We start from the raw sequence: 16,543 nt of genomic DNA on the forward strand, positions 1-16,543 counted from the left end.
TACATTCTCTAGTAGAAATTGCCCCTAAACCTATGCCTGTAATCCAAACTGCAGACAAAAGCTAGTCTTCCCATAGCAATTAAAACATTTTTTCATTTTTTTCCATGCTAAACTACGATATCTAATTAGTGCAATAATAGTTTCCCCCTTGTCAGGATAATCGCATCTTTAAATATATTTTTCAAGTTGGAAAGCTCTGTTTTGCAGGCATATTCTAGAAGACTGAATGTAAACATGTTTTGTTACCCATTCATTTGTGACTTCAATCATTATTATAACTGCATCTTCTGCAACACAGACACTGAATTGTTGTACGTTAGATAAGTTTTTAAACAGACCTGTAAAAATGATCACGTTGCAAACTTAAAATAAACTGAGCTACATAATACATTCCATAACTTCATTTAATATTGACAGCAGCTCCATTTAAATTTTGAAAAGCAAGTACCTTTAATAAATTTATGTGAATGATTATATACTTTGATAAAACTATTGTACAGGAGTGTGTACATATATAAATCTGTAGGTAAAATTATATACATTTCAATATATTCCACATATATATTTTTCTACTTACATTTTTCTCTTTAGTAAAGCAAAGCAGTTTTACTGTACATAAATGTGCAATGCTACATTAAGTCCTGAGTAATTTAGGGATCATTAATCAGCTACCGCAAATTCTAGGTTTCCAGCTAAAGATCCAGTAGATTTTATGACAAAAATGTGAACAAAATTATGTTTAAAAATATGCCTTCAGCTATGCATTTTGTGATTAGTGGAGGAAGCTTGAGAATGCACAGTAGCCATTTACATTTGGGAAAAATTTCATGAATATTCAAGATGAAGCAAGTATCCTATTTGTATGGGTTTACAGAAGCTTTAAGTGACGTCACCTACATCCAGTTTGTCAGGCATGGAAGACTCCAGTCGTGATTGGACTGAAAATCCCTTTTGCAGAATTTGAAATTCTGTGTAAACATCAGTGTTTAGGTATTATACAAAAATTCTGACTCAGACCAGATGAAAGTCATTTAAGGGCAGTCTGGTGAGCCACTCACTTTGGGAGGTCCCATGTTGGCTTGTCTCAGAGAACCCAAGGTACTCAAGCCACGTCCATCTCACCACAGGAGAAGGAAGCACTATGGGGAAAAGGCCACGATTCAACCACAATGGGACAGTAACAGTTACCCGTCAGAGACACCATGCGCAAGCAAAGCACGCCAGCCCCACGCTCAGGCACTGGGTACGACTGGAGAGGAGGCGGGAGGCAGGCCCGACCCTGCCGGGGAGGCTGCCCCGCACCCGAAGGCCCGCTTCGACGAGAAGGCACTGCAGTGGTGGTTCCGCTGTCCTGTCACCCCCAGCTCTACCCGGTCCCATGGCTGCTGTAGTCAAAGACTCCTTTCTTGAAGAATGGCGAGAACTCACAAATGGTGTGCTTCGAAAGCGTCAGCCCCACTTTGTTGATGTGTAGGGGGGACGTGGCTGATTGGAGCATCACGCTGAAAAAGTCCCTGAGGTATTTCTGGGGAAGAGACAAGAGTTAAAAACCTGGTCAGGACGTTGGTGGGAGTAGAGATGTCCAGAGACAACTTCCCATCCAGCTGTCGCCGTCATTAGACACTGCACCTGGGAAATGTCCTCGGCTGCCTCTGCTGTCATCGGGCCATGAGGACACGGAGCCATGACATCCCTTATGCAGGGGGCGGGCCTGGCTCAGAGCGGATTCACAGCAACAGCCTCAGGCCTCACTGCAGACACATCCAGAGGCGTCAGCAACACTGTCACTAGTTAATATCTTTTTCTTTTTTAGAGTAATTTCCCCCGACTTACTCATTAAGTAGGCAGATGATTAAAAGGGGGAAAAGCGAGCCATCTGTACAATGCTAACTGTGCTGCTGCCTGGGATTTTGAACGGGACAGTCAGCACGTGCCTTGGATCCTTCTAATAAATAAGGAAAAGAAGTACTGGGGGCCTAGAGGGTCAATCCCTCCTAATATTTACAGATCATTTTGCAAATCCTGTAATCATCCATGAAAAGAAATTCTGACTATGATTAATTGCTCTGGGCCCTTTTTCTCCCCTGCCCCCCGCTGCTCTTGTCTCTCCCAGCATCGGCCGCCTTGCACAGCAAAGCCTGCGGGAGACTAGGACCGGAGCTGCTGGGGATGGAATCAGGTGTGGGTGCTGGCAGGAGGCATTAAAGGAAAAGAGGACACCAAAAACAGTTACAATATTTCAGGTCAGGCAAATCTTATCCACAACAGAAAACAGAGGCAGATGGTGGGGGTGGGAGGAAAAGGGGAAGAGGGGGTGGTTAGGACTAACCCTTTATTATTGTCTCAGTTTGTTTAAAAAATATAAACAGTCCTGTCACAAACTTAGAGATTAAACATAATAATTACAGACTTTGAGTAACAGAAAGAATGTGTCTAAGCAACATGGCCTAGGCCTACCCCAGTGAATTGCCCCAGAAGAGAAGCAGGGTGTCTGCAGACACTTTTATTGTCACGGGGGAGGGGGGGGAGGGGAAGAGGAGTGGGGGAAGGGCAGGGATGAGACTAACATCTTACAACGCACAGAACAGACTCCTTGGGCTCCAAAAGTCAATAGTGCCCCAGTTGAGAAACCTTGTCAGAGTAAGTTGAATTCAGTAACCTCTGTGAACTGCCAACCTAAAATTTATTTCTGAAAGAAGACATTTTGCTAAAGGAAAATTTGTTAGCTACCCTCTTACAAAGAATAACAAGGATGCCCTGGGCCAGTGTGGTTCAGTTGGTTGGGCATAGTCCCATGCACCAAATGATTGCCTGTTCGATTCCCAAGCCTGGGTTGCAGGCTTGGTCCCAGTGGGAGCATGTGCAGGAGGCAGCTGATGATGTTACACTCCCAGCTAGATGTTTCTCTCTCTCCCTTCCCTTCCCTTCCCTTCCCTCTCCCCTCTCTCTAAACAAATATTTTTTTAAAAAGAGCCCATATGCTCAATAACTATCCTTGCTGCACTTATAAAAAAACAGACAAAAAACAATAACAAGGATGACTAATAATTAACATTTGTAAGGTAACTTATAGTTTCTAAAAATCTTCCCACATCTGTTCTTTTAGGCTTTATGGAAGTATAACTGGCTCACAAGACCTGTACGGTTTTCAAACGTGCAAACTGATGAGTCCTGACATGTGTACACCCGTGAAACCACCACCAAAGCAAAATAAACATGTGCACTGCCCCCAAAATGTTCTTAAGTCACCTAATCCTATGGTATCATCCTACTGTGCCTGGAATTACCTTTTTATTACTGTAATACCAATTGTCAGGTGAGGAAACTGTTGTAAGGAAGATGAGCAAGGCTAGTAGTCAAGAGAGGAGTGGCCCTAACTGGTTTGGCTCAGTGGATACAGCGCCGGCCTGCAGACTGAAGGGTCCCAGGTTCAATTCCGGTCAAGGGCATGTACTTCCGGTCAAGGGCACATCCCCAGTAGAGGGTGTGCAGGAGGCAGCTGATTGATGTTTCTCGCTAATCGATGTTTCTAACTCTCTATCCCTCTCACTTCCTCTCTGTAAAAAATCAATAAAATATATTTTTTTAAAAAAAGAGAGGAGGAGTGTTTTAACTCAGACTCTGTTTACTGTTCAGCATCCTAGCGTACTGGTCTCATGGTAATTTCTCTGGAAAGGTTCTTGAAACAGCCATCAGGTTAAGGTAAGAAGGTGCCAAAACCAACTGCTAAACAATGAAGACCTTACTCCAGTACTTATTTGCATCAGAGGTAAACAGGAACCTGACCTCAGGTTTTTCTGGGGGAGGGAAGCTGAGAGTGAATATCCACTTTAGAGGAACCCGAATTCCATCCAACATCCTTTCTAGTCAATAACACCGCCCACACCTGACCAGCCAATGCTTGCAATGAAGTGCAGGTGCGCAACTGACTGCTTTTGGAAGGGCGGGAGTGAAATGATTGAGGAGGAAGGTGAGGAGCTTGTCCACGGTGTGTGGAGCTGCAGCAACTTCGCAGTTTAAGGCGTGAGGAGACCTGGGATGCTACGCAGGTGTAGCCTCAGTACCGGTAGCTCCTCCGCGGTCCCCAGCTCCTGCGCCAGGCCCCTGCAGGTTACATTAACTGCAGACTAACGCTCCGGCAAAGCCGCCTTCAAGATGAATTCTAACAGAATAGAAGGAATTGAAAACTGGGAACAGATGCTGTCTCAACATTTGTCATAATTAGTTCCCAGAGCAGGGGTCCCTTAAAGGGCCAATAAAACCTGGAGGGTATAATGAAGAGAGAAGTGAAAGTTAAGAATATAAATAAAAGAAAAAGAGAAAGTACTGGAGACACCTTCCCTACGAAGGGCACCACCACCGGAAGGGAACAGTAAACCAGCTGCAGGTAATGCCCTTTTCTTTAAATGAGCTCATTAGCATGCCTCGATGAAAACTCCAGAAGGAAGGATCTGCCTCCCTTGTAAACATTACAGTTTTTTCTTTGCTTTGTGTAATTCAGCAGCCTTGGCTTCCTTTATACCGACTGCTTCCTTGCTCAAAGATATGCTCCAAGTAGGATGTATTCTCTGCCTAACCTCAAAGTGCTCTAACCTGTGTGAGGTGAGGCGTGTGCAGTTGGCCGTGTCCAGAGCCACATGCTTGAAATGGGCTGGGCAAACTCTTTCTGGGGAATGACAAAGACAAAGCACTAGGTCTAGGGCTGGGGACAGAAGGCAGAACTGAAATTCCAGAAGGGTGTGGAGGTCACAGACAGCATCTCATTCTCCTCTGTAATCCCCCATCATCCCTGGCACACTGGCCTCCTCAACCTCCCTCAAGTGTAACTGCTTCCTGATGCCTGGCGCCTTCCATTGGTTTCACCAGTGTTTGAACTTCATATTGATGGACTCACACCATGTACACTTTGTGCCTGGCTTCCACTGCTTACAATGTTTGTGAGATTCACGCACACTGTTCGGCGTAGCTGTACATTGTTCACTATCACTGCTATATGGTATTCCAGTGCGAACATCCCACTGACTAACTTTAGCAGGAGGGCATACAACCATAGCTGATTTGGTTCTTTTGTCTGAGCTCGTCTTAAATAACGAAATCTACTTCATATAATGGTGGCTGTTGAGTCAAGTTTATTACTATTCCTCAAAAATCACACCCAAAAAAACCTTAGGGTTTCGGGCTCAATCCAAGATCAGCCAATGTACTAGTACTCTATTTTATACCAGAGGCCTGATACACAAAATTCGCGCAAAAGTAGGCCTTCCTTCCCCTGGCTGCTGGCACCAGCTTCCCTCCGGGACCCGGGCTTCCCTAGCAGCCCCAGCTTCATCTGGTAAGTCGTCCGGAAGGATGTCCGGTCTAATCAGCATATTATGCTTTTATTATTATAGATACTCAATATACATGGTAATTATATATAAAATGCATACTTAAATAGACACATATTTACGTAATTTTTGCTGCTTGTGCTCAAAATGTTTTCCATGGCATCTATAGCTGAAGGGAGAAGATTAAAGTTCTTCTTGCCCAAGCCCTCCCTTTACTGTGCACCAAGGACATCCCACTCAGCCTGGTACGTGAAACATAAGTCCAGGTGCCACACGACATCCCCAGGGCAGCACACTGTATAAAGGATAATTATAAAACTCGAAGAACATTAGGAGTTTAAGTGAGTTATCAGGGTTATAAGGGCAAAGTAAGAAAAGAGTTTGTAAAATCCAATATCCAATTTCTGTTTCTTCCACATGGCATTTTTCTCCCTTAAAAAAAGAACAGCAGCAGGCATATTTAAGTATCTGTAGCCATTAGGGACCATAGAAGGCCTGCAAAGTCCGCCCACCCTGGTGATGGGTGTCCCACCCGACTCTGTTAAACACCCTGGATGTGGGCCACCATGAACAGAGGTCGCACCCGCTGGGGCTGTGCAACATATCAGCCCTGCCTCAGACACTTGAAGGATGAGAGTCAGAGGAAAAATCTCTTTCAACAGGATTGCAAATCAGGAAATGGAACACAGGAGAGGGTCTGTGGGAATGATGGAGGGAAAGGAGCGGCCAAGAGGATCACAGGCCACAGGAGATGGGTGGCTGGCAGAGGAGGGCAAGAGAGGAAGGGCTGGGGTAGAGGGGACAGGAAAGATAGGAGACACAGGGGAGAGAAGGAACTAGCACAACAATGAATGTTCGTGAGTTATCAAGTTGGCAAAAAGATTTAAGAATAAGAAATATATTAGATATTTATGTAGGTTATTTAATTTTGCCACGTGGACCAACAGTGAAGTATATGATTTTTTCTTATCAATACTTTCAGGAAGTCAAATTTAGATGGCTACTCTTTAAGGCGTATTTCAGTATTGATGCTATGTACCCTGTGGTCATAAAGTCCTTTCTTCTACAGGCTGTGGGCTTATTGTAGTTCAATCTATGCAGGTTCCACTGAGCAGGGCGTAGAAGTAACAGGGAGAGACGGGTCCATGGGTCTTTTCCAAAGCATTAAACTGACATGTGTCTTTAAAATCCCTTCAACACAGAAAAAATCTTGTAGGGACTATGAGTTGTTAAAGAGGAGGCCAAGAGAGACCAATGGAAGGATGAGGGCCATACAGATGGTCAGACACTCCCTAACAGGCTCATGATCCCTGCTTTCCAAAGTGGCACATTTTCCCCTTTAACTCTTACCTGCCAAGACCCCTCTGAGTATTCCCTTAGCACCGTCTTCTGCATGCACACCCCAGGGTGACCAGTCATCTCATTACTCTTATGAAAAGGCCATTTATCAAGGGCTTGCAAAGTTCTGGGCAGAGTGAAAACTTGTAATGGCATATCTCATTCAATTACCACAACAACTTTAGGAGGAACCATGCTTATCTTCATCTTCTAGAAAAGAAACTGAGGTCCAGGAGGCTAAGTAATGTCCCAAAGGCCACCACAGAAGTGGGAGTTCCAGGCTACTGCCCAAGGATCCCCCATCCCCTCTCCTCCCAACGGGCACCTTCTCCTGAGTACTGCTCCCTCTCTCTCAATGGGCAAGGCCATCTACACTGGGCATCAGCTGCTTAGGCAGATACGCTGCCTTTCCTGGGCCCGATGGTGTTCTCAGGGAGAGGAGACCAGGGCACCGGGTTCCAGAGTTAATGTCCACACAGACATGGACATTTCCTGTGAGTTTCTATCTTCTCCATGGAGTCCCAGGCAGCTCTGCTCATTCCCCTCCCACACTGAGGAGCTTGGGAGCCACAGAGCATTTTAAGTGTAAGAAGCTCAGGGGCCTGAGGGGTGGGGGGGGGTGGGGGGAGAGGTAGCTGTAGGAGAGCCTTGGTCTGCCCTTTTCCAAGCCAAGGAGTTGATACCTCTATTTGCTTACAATGGCCACAGGCATTTTCTACTCTTAGCAATCAAGTGAATGGAAAACCCCTGGGGAGTTGGAAGCCAGTGGACATGAGTCAGGAATAAGAGGAAACCTTCCACCTACACCACACCCAAGCTCCTGGCCGGGCTAGTTGGTTGTCAGGTCAAGGCATCTGCCCAGGCACTCCCTCTTAGGACAGGTCAATCCCAGGAGGCTTTGTGACTAACTTTCCCGTGGTCAGTACATCCTAGTGGTACATCCCAGCCAAGTGTGCAGCTGGAAGGCTTCAGCCCCAAACCCTGATATACACACACCAATCTTTAAAATTCCAACACCACTTCAAAATGCAACAATTAAACATTATGAATCCTTTGAGGCCTGGTCGGTTGGCTCAGTGGTTGAGCATCGACCCAGGAATCAAGAGGTCAGAGGTTGGATTCCTGGTCACGGCACATGCCCGGGTTGTGGGATCGGTCCCTAGTGGGGGGTGTACAGGAGACAGCTGATCAATCATGCTCCTCTCTCATCAATGATTCAATCTCTCTATCCCTTTCCCTTCCTCTCTCTCTAAAAAATCAATAAAAACATATTTAAAAAAATAAACATTATTAATCTTTTGAACCAAAACACAGGCTAATATGATCTATTAGCTGTGTTACTGAATTCTAAAAGTTGAGACACACGCCTCACAGTGTAATTCAGCCAGAATTTAGTTGATTATTTTAGAGTTTTAGCCTAGTACCTCAATCAATACACTGTATTAGGGAAAAAATTGAATATAATGTGCTGGTACATGCTATTTCATTTTAGACACCCTTGATGAAGGTCATTATGTTAATATGTTTCATCATGTGTGACCTACAACACAATTTCTGTTTCAGCTCTGGCTGACAGGACAAGTACTTAAGTTACTGGAACAGCCTTGGTAAAAGCTGGCCTTTACAGCACCTCTGCTGGGTGCTTTTCACCTCGGGGGCTTCTAGATGAAATTCTAGTCTGATCATAGGGACTGGTCACATGCTCTATAGTCCATCCCGGCAAACACCCAGTGAGATCCACAGGGCATTAAATGGTGTGGCCCCTGCCATCTTGCGGTCATTTCTTTTCAGGTCTAGGGTCTGGAAAGGAGGGAGGAAGAATAGTGTCTAAAACCAGCAGACAGTGGGAACAAGGAGCAAGGACAGTATGTGGAGGGCTCTGTGTGGGGAACAGCTGGACTTGAAGGAGAGCATGGGGGGCTTTAATCCGGATTTGGGTTTGCAAACACTTTGCACAAAGCATTTCCTAGTTCATGAGCTTATATGAGCCCTGACATGCTGAGGAGGAGGACAGGTATGGGTATCCTTTGTTTGCAGATGAAGAAACTGAGATCCCAAGAGGCAGCAACTTAGCCAAGGTCAACAGACCATAAGAGACTGACAAAATGACTGGCTCCTCAATCAGGAGAAGGGCCTAAGATAATTCTCATAGTGCAATCCTTTCAGCATGAATTGTAATGTGTAAATGTAAAGGCAGCCCTTGTCTCTGAGGATGTCCATACCATGCTCATGTAGGCTCTCAGAATTTACCCTGAATTCAGTCAACCACTGTGTGTGGGTCTCTAGAAGATGTGGCTATGCGAATAGAGCCTCAGAAACGTTTAAAAGACCTTAACTTCTTATCTTTGGCCCCCTTCCTTCCATTTTAATTAGCAGGGGGATAAAATCATGGCCGTCTTATGTTAAAAGTTTCAATTTTAATAGGGCTCATGACTGCAACTGCAGCCTACTGCTTATTTCATGTGCAATATATCACACTAGTTGTGTCATTCTAATGATTTTCCCAGCCATCTCATTGTTGTGGAGCCCTCATTATTTTTCAAAATTTTAACATAAATCCTCAATGTAATTTAAAATCATTGAAATTATTAAAATTGTAATGGTCTTTAAAAATATAATAGGGCTTTATCCACCTTTCCATTGTGACATATTAACAGGGAAGACAGTTCAATGGCATTCTTCATTTCCAGAAGTCATTAGCCACAAGTGGCAGCTTAAAGACAACTATCAGTCTCATAGGACTTAGAGGTTTCATTTACCTTGAAGCCCTAGAAAAATTCATCATCGGCTGATGGGCTCTGAAGACGGATCAGGGCTGGGTAAGGACACACTAGGATATTTCTAGACTTGAGAGAGGTCTGGTCACTACTAGCCAGATGTCACGAGTCAACCCAGTGGAATCAATATTATTCACCTGGTCAAGTCTTCCTCATGATAAACTCTCATAATTTCCAGTCTGAACACCTCTCTCTCTGGCTATCCTAAAATTTGTCTCCACTGGATCAGACATGCTGGATTGCTTTCCCAACATGCCCAAAACATCCTACACACTCTGATGAAATTAGGACAGTTTGGGGTATTGGGATGATGCTCTAATCCAGTGGTTCTCAACCTTGGCTGCACATTAGAATCACCTGGGAAACTTTTTAAAATCCTGATTTCTGGGCCTCATCCTCTGGAAATTCTGTTTCTTTGTTATGGGGTGGGGCCACAACATTAGTAACAAAGAAACAGAATTTCCGGAGGATGAGGCCCAGAAATCAGGATTTTAAAAAGATTCCCAGGTGATTCTAATGTGCAGCCAAGGTTGAGAACCACTGCTCTAATCAATACCTGGCCAGGATAAATAAGGACAGTTTGATTCAAGCAGCTCTTTTATCCAGAACATAGTTACTGCACACCTGCTCTACAGGAAGCAGTGTGCCAGGCACTGGGTGTCAGCTGTTGAATAAAACAGACAGTGCCTGCCCTGACCAGGAGCCTGGGCTGGCCCACTGTTCAGGATCGTTCTTATTGGTGCTTTGCTTCCAGCATCTAAATCCTACTTATTTTTTAAGGACTGGATAAAGGTTTGGTCTTTGTTGACTCCTCTTTCTTCAGGCTTTATTCCTTCACCCAGCAACTATTTATTGAGAGCTACATGCTCGTGCTGCTAGGAATTAAGTGGTGAATAAGACCAGTTCTTGTCCTAAGAAACCTGCAGGCCTTTCAGAGTGGACAGGTGAAGCAGCAATTAAAATCCTATATAATAAAAGGCTAATATGCAAATTGACCGAACTGTGGAACTACCAGTCGCTATGATGCATACTGACCACCAGGGGGCAGACACTCAATGCAGGAGCTTTCCCCTGGTGGTCAGTGTGCTCCCACAGGGGGCGCACCACTCAGCCACAAGTCGAGCTGATGGCTGGCAGTGGCGGTGGCAGGAGCCTCTCCCTGCTCCGCGGCAGCGCTAAAAATGTCCGACTGCCAGCTATCTCTCTACCCCCCCCCCCATGGCTCCCAGACTGCAGAAGGGTGCAGGTCGGGCTGGGGGAACCCTCCTCCCCCAAAGTGCACAAATGTCGTGCACTGGGCCTCTAGTATGGCTTTAAGAAAACAGAATGAAGTGCTTTGGAGCACACAGAAAAAAGACATACAGCCCAGTCCTGGCAATTGGTGACATTTATGCTAAGACCTGAGGGGTGAGTAAAAAGTAAGAGGTGAAGGTATTAGAGGAAGATACTAGAGGAGGTCTGTTCAAGGCAGTAGCGACAGCATGTACAAAGCCTCATGGTGGGGAAGCAGAGTTTCGGGCTGGCCTGGGTACCATGTGTGGCCCATTCAGAGTAGGGTGTGCACTCCTGGAACGCACTGCTCACTGAGTCAGCAGCTCTGTACCATTTCTCACAAGTGGGGTTCTGTCCTGTGCCCTGGGGAACCTCTCTTCTCTTGGACCATTAGAGTACTACCAAGCCTTCAGGTTGGAGCCCATTACATGTTTTAACCAAGGGAATACACTGGAGGTAGTGCTGAGAGTGAAGAAATGGCCTTGCAGATTCTGGCGCCCCAGCTGGGCCCAGTCCTCAGTGAAGGCAGGATCAGAATGCAGCCATACAAGTGGCCTGACCTGACACCCCCTGGAAAAATGAACCACCCAGCTGAGCCCTGCCCAAATTCCAGAACCAGTGAATCCATACCAATCAAATGGTGGTTGCTTTAAAGGCACAAGTTTTGAAGTAGTTTATCACACAGCAATATACAAAATACATGTGTTTGAGAATAAGGTAAGAGATGAGGGAATAAATGAAATTAGTCAAAGCAGAATGAAACAATCTTTCTTTGGTTTTTATTTATAATTTATGACCAGTCATCAATTACAGTCCTATTCTACTTCATGCCAACCTCTTCCAACCTTTTTCGTATTTCTAATGAATAATTCTGTCTTAGCAGGTACTTTGCTATCTATCCTAGGTTTTAAAGTAAATACTTGAAGTAGTCATCATGCAAAATACAGCATTTAAGCCTTGATGTTATAGAAAATTCTGAGAGCTCCCAGTTAAAACTCATCAGGGTGAAATGTTAGTCTGTGATTACAGAATCAGAACTATTCATTACAGTGACTCAGAGAATCTTCTTTATGAGTTTAATGACATAAGCATATTGTGTTGAATAATTATGGTCCTGCATCAGTTGGACTCATAAATGTAATATACTCAGTCTGGTTCAAATATTCTAATAAAATCCAGCAAGCTTTAAAATTTTATAAGGGATGTGCATTTAAAGCCCATGTGCTATTCAATTTTCACAGGCTGATGTCCCAGCTCGGGGTATTAAGTAGCTCCAATGATTATGATGACTCAGCCTGGCCATCCAGCAGGCTTAGGGTGAGCCTCCACAAACAAGCCACTTGGGAAACACCTGAATCTGCTTAGACAGGGAGGCGGGCTGAGCTTTTCTCCCCAGCACAAGTCAATAGCAGTCCCATCTTTTCAGCTCATGGAGGGGGAGAGAGGAACTGAGCTTATGCTGCACCTGTGAGCCAGAATTGACAGCACACATCAGCTCTAACAGAGTCAACAAATAGCTGCCAGACAGTCTGACAGGCCCTGCTCTAAACTTCATTTGTTTGAAGCAAAATATGGGAGGACCCTGTGGGAGAAGCCCAGTTCCTGGGGCTCACCCCAGTTCTTTGACTTCTGTTTATTGGCTCTAGGTAGAGATGGGTAACAGTAAACACAGATGCATAGCAACAGCATGCATCTGAACCACAAGGTTGGTGTAGTCTCCGCACTGTACGCCATCTCGGAGGGAAACTCAGTCATTCTGCAGCCACTACGCTGGGCACAGGGGCATGACAGCACAGGGGTCTGGGGTAAGTCCCTGAACGCCTCTGCATTGCAGTTTCCTCATCTGATTTTATTATCATTTTAGGATTAGAAGATTAAATGAGCTCCTCTATAAAGGGCTCAGGGCAGATCCCAATTCCCAATATGTATTCTACATACTTTCTCCTCAGGGAGCTCATCTGCAAATCTGTTCATTTCCCCCCTCTTTTATTTGTTTAAAAACACATGGGCTTAAAATGTGGAAATATTTAACTTGAATGCTTTCCCCTTCAAAGGAAAGGAGAAGACAGCAAGAATCCCAGGTCATCTCCTATCAGATATTGGCAGACCCTTTAGTTTAAGAGTTGCTTTAAAGTTAAAAAAATAATATAAAATAAATTAACCTGTTTTTCAAAATGGGGAATCATATTAAAATAAGTTAAAAATCAGGTCATATGTATCAGGTAAATTCATTATCCCGCCTCCCCCAAAGCTCATTTTAAGATACATTTTGGCTACTGAGATTCTGAAAAGTACCATCTGGAGAAAAACAAAATTCTTTTCTTTGTTTCTAAGTTCATGATTCCTTCCTGTAGGTATAAACCTTCAACGAGCTCCCTGACATTTTGAAATAGAATGACGGCTCCCAGTGACCAATTTGACTGACAGACTTTGAAATAACAATGGTGCTGGCTAGTACCTCTTGGCTGTAATGTATTTAAACTCAGATTCAAAGAACCAGGTTCTGGAAAACCTGAGAATTGAATCAAGAGGTAGTTGCATATTAATTACTGGCCTCCCAAAGTTTCCCTGTTAGCAGAACCCAGAACTGGATAGGGTGCAATGCTGTAGGATCCTGGATGACTATCTCCCTGGCTGTACCTGTGGTTGAACAGAACAATCCTTTCCTTTACTGTAGGACCTACGGCCATTTGTATTACAATCACGTGTGGTTTTTTTGTTTGTTTGTTTTTGGCTGGCCTTGCCCTGAGCCATCAGAATAACACTCTGTCTCTGAATTCTAGGGCAAGAGGGTAAGCTCTTGAGACTCCGGGAGAAAAGCTCCAGTGCCCCTTTCTGTTGTCTGGGTCAGGGGCTCCTGATAATCCTTGTGGGACTGTTTGCCTTGCAGATTATCCTCTTGCTTTGGGCGTTACTCCCCACTGTCTACGCACTGTCCTCAATCCCGGGAAGCCATGGTCATGCCCCAGGTGTGATGAGAACTGTGGCCCCAAGTGGTGGGCCTGTGACCCCACCCCACTGAGAGGATTAGCTGGGGATTTGGATCATCTGCACCAATGATCCCCTTCACTGGGGACAATGACTGAGGTGAATGATGTCAGGGAAGGTGGAGCAGGGAGAAAAGCCAGGCCAAAACTTCTCTAATATAACATCTCTCATTCTAAAAAAGGATGGGGTAGGTATAGATTTCATACCAGAAAGGGAAAATAGAAAAATTCCTTTACCAAACAGATATTATCTACAGAATTAAGCATCTAAAATATATACAGTGGGGCCTTGATTTACGAGTGTCCCGACTAACGAGTTTTTTGAGTCGGCCGATTTTTTTGCATTGAGTTGATAGAGTAATTTGAGTTAATGAGCTCCTTAACGAGCTCCTTAATGAGCTCGGTCTCCGAACGAATTAAACTCGTAAGTCAAGGCCCCACTGTATATATACCAAAACCATGAACTTCCTGAAGCACAGTGGTATTGTTTTTTCCTTAGGATCTTACACTGTAGCAAAATTTCACAGGTTTATAGTGTCTCCTTTCTCCTGAACCAGGGAAGTTTACTAAATGACTGGAAAGAAAGAAGTCTATCAAATCTTAATTTATGCTTCAGAGCCAAACTTTAGAAACTCTTAAAACTGTCCTGACCCTCTGTTACCATCTGAGAAATTGCTGCAGAACAGTGGTGAAGAATGTAGCTGATTAGGCAGTTGATCAAACATGGACTTCCAAGGACACTCCCGTCTGGCTGTGATAAACATCAAATGAACCTGAAACTGTGTAAGCATCAGTCTTCCAGTCCTCAAAACTTTTAGCATCCATTTGTTTTCAGGTGGAAGTAGTGCAGAAAGGACTAGAAAGAAGTATTGGCAAAATGTGGACAGAAAGAAGATCTGTAAGATCAAAGGGAAATCCTACTAGTTAGAGGATCTTGGAAAATGCTCTGGGACATTTAGCCTAAGAAATAATGGGCTAATTTGGACTAATTTGACATCCACAGTTTCTGCCACAAGGAAACTGCCTTTCAAAATAAGAAATGTCAGTTTATATTGGCTGAGCTATTATTTGGATATGCCCGAGTTTTTCAAACGAGGGACTGCAAATAAACGCAATTTTGTGAAGTGGAAGATAAGCACTATAAATGAAAAAGAAATGGTAAATCAGCAGTGACATAAACCAAAAAGCATAAGTACCCCAGACTGAGGAGTTCAGTAAGAGCAGACAGAGTCCCCTTGCTGTTCATAGCACTCATCCTCAGGGCTCCGAAATAAAAGCCCGATGACCCACTGCCTTTTCCCAGTTGGCCAAAAACATCCATGCAGACAGGGTGATGGCTTCATTTACTACCATTTTCAACTCTAATTCACAAAGGTTTTCTTGATTTCAACATCAATTTCCTAACTTTACTCATATAGTAAACAGGTGATCTAAATTAGAAAACAGACTAGAGAAAGCCCTCATTTCTTTTTCGGTTGTCTGAAATGAATATCACATATGTAAATGTACTGGCAATGTAATGAATTCCTGGGAATAAAAATAAGTTTATCTAAAAATGAATGGGAGCTTTTCATAGGCAAATAAGAAAGAGAAAACTGTAGAGAATTTGAACAAACTGATGTTTTTATCCATTTCCCCAATATTGTCTCAAAGGGCTGCAACATGTGCCATGGTTCATTACCATTATGAAACATGTGATATATATAGAAGAAAAAGGGACCGTCACTTTTAGTTGAATTCTAAAATGAAGATGTGTTTACAAAGACAACAGAGGGCAGTATGAAGGTTCATTGTCAAAGGCCACCACGAGCACCTTTTATATAAGAAAAGCACAATTTATTTGGGGAACAAATATAAATTAATGGAGTGAAGGGAACTGATGCATTTTCAAGAAAGCCAAATTCAGCCCTGGTTTGGCTCAGTGGTTGAGCATTGACCTATGAACCAGGAGATCACTGTTTGATTCCCAGTCAGGGCACATGCCTGGGTTGTCGGCTCGATCCCCAGTGTGGGGTATGCAGTAGGCAGCCAATCAATGATTCTCATCACTGATGTTTCTATCTCTCCCTCTCTCTTCCTCTCTGAAATCAATAAAAAAATATATTTAAAAACGAAAGCCAAATTAAAATTTACATGAGAAAAAATGATTCCCAAATGTTGATATAAGAAGAGAACAGAGAACTCAGTGGAGATAACACAGAGACTGTGGTTCTTAAAATATACACATCACAAGAGTAATTCTGAATATGTCTTTTGGGCTGTTGCAACAAAGAAAGTGTATGAAGAGGAACAGTACCAACATCATGGAAATAAATATAATTGACTAGAGGCCCAGTGCACGACATTCGTGCATGAGTAGGCCTGGCTGGCGATCAGGGCGGATCAGGGCCTTCTGGCTGCTGGTCGGGGCCTCCCTTCCCCAGTTGCCGGCTGGGGCCTTCCTTCGTTCTGAGCTGCACCCTGGTGGTCAGTGCACATCATAGTGAGTGATAGAACTCCCAGTCTCCCGTCAAACTCCCTAAGGGACACTCTGCATATTATCCTTTAATATATATAAACTAGAGGCCCGGTGCACAAAAATTTGTGCACTCGGGGGGGAAAGGGGGGTCCCTCAGCCTGGCCTGTGCCCTGTCACCCACATCCGGTCAATTTGCATATTGGCCTTTTATTATATAGGACTAGAGGCCCGGTGACAGCCCGGCCTGTGCCCTCTCGCAGTCTGAGACCCCTCGGGAGATAACGACCTGCTGGCTTAGGCCTGCTCCCTGGTGGCAGAGGGCAGGCCCAATCCCTAGGTGCAGCCCCTGGTCAGGCTTAGAGCAGGGCCGATTAGGGAGTTGGG

General features: G+C 44.3%; 1 protein-coding gene across 1 annotated transcript in view; it reads right to left on the reverse strand.

Moving 5' to 3' along the window:
• Positions 1-386: 386 nt before the first annotated feature.
• KIF16B (kinesin family member 16B) overlaps positions 387-16,543 on the reverse strand; it is a 276,668-nt gene continuing 260,511 nt past the window's right edge. The window contains 1 exon segment of the mRNA XM_006087971.3: positions 387-1,525. Within this exon segment, the coding sequence (XP_006088033.1) occupies positions 1,367-1,525 (159 nt within the window). The 3' untranslated portion in view covers positions 387-1,366.

This window comes from Myotis lucifugus, unplaced genomic scaffold (assembly GCF_000147115.1).
Source record: "Myotis lucifugus unplaced genomic scaffold, Myoluc2.0 scaffold_42, whole genome shotgun sequence".
Classification (NCBI taxonomy): Eukaryota; Metazoa; Chordata; class Mammalia; order Chiroptera; family Vespertilionidae; genus Myotis; species Myotis lucifugus.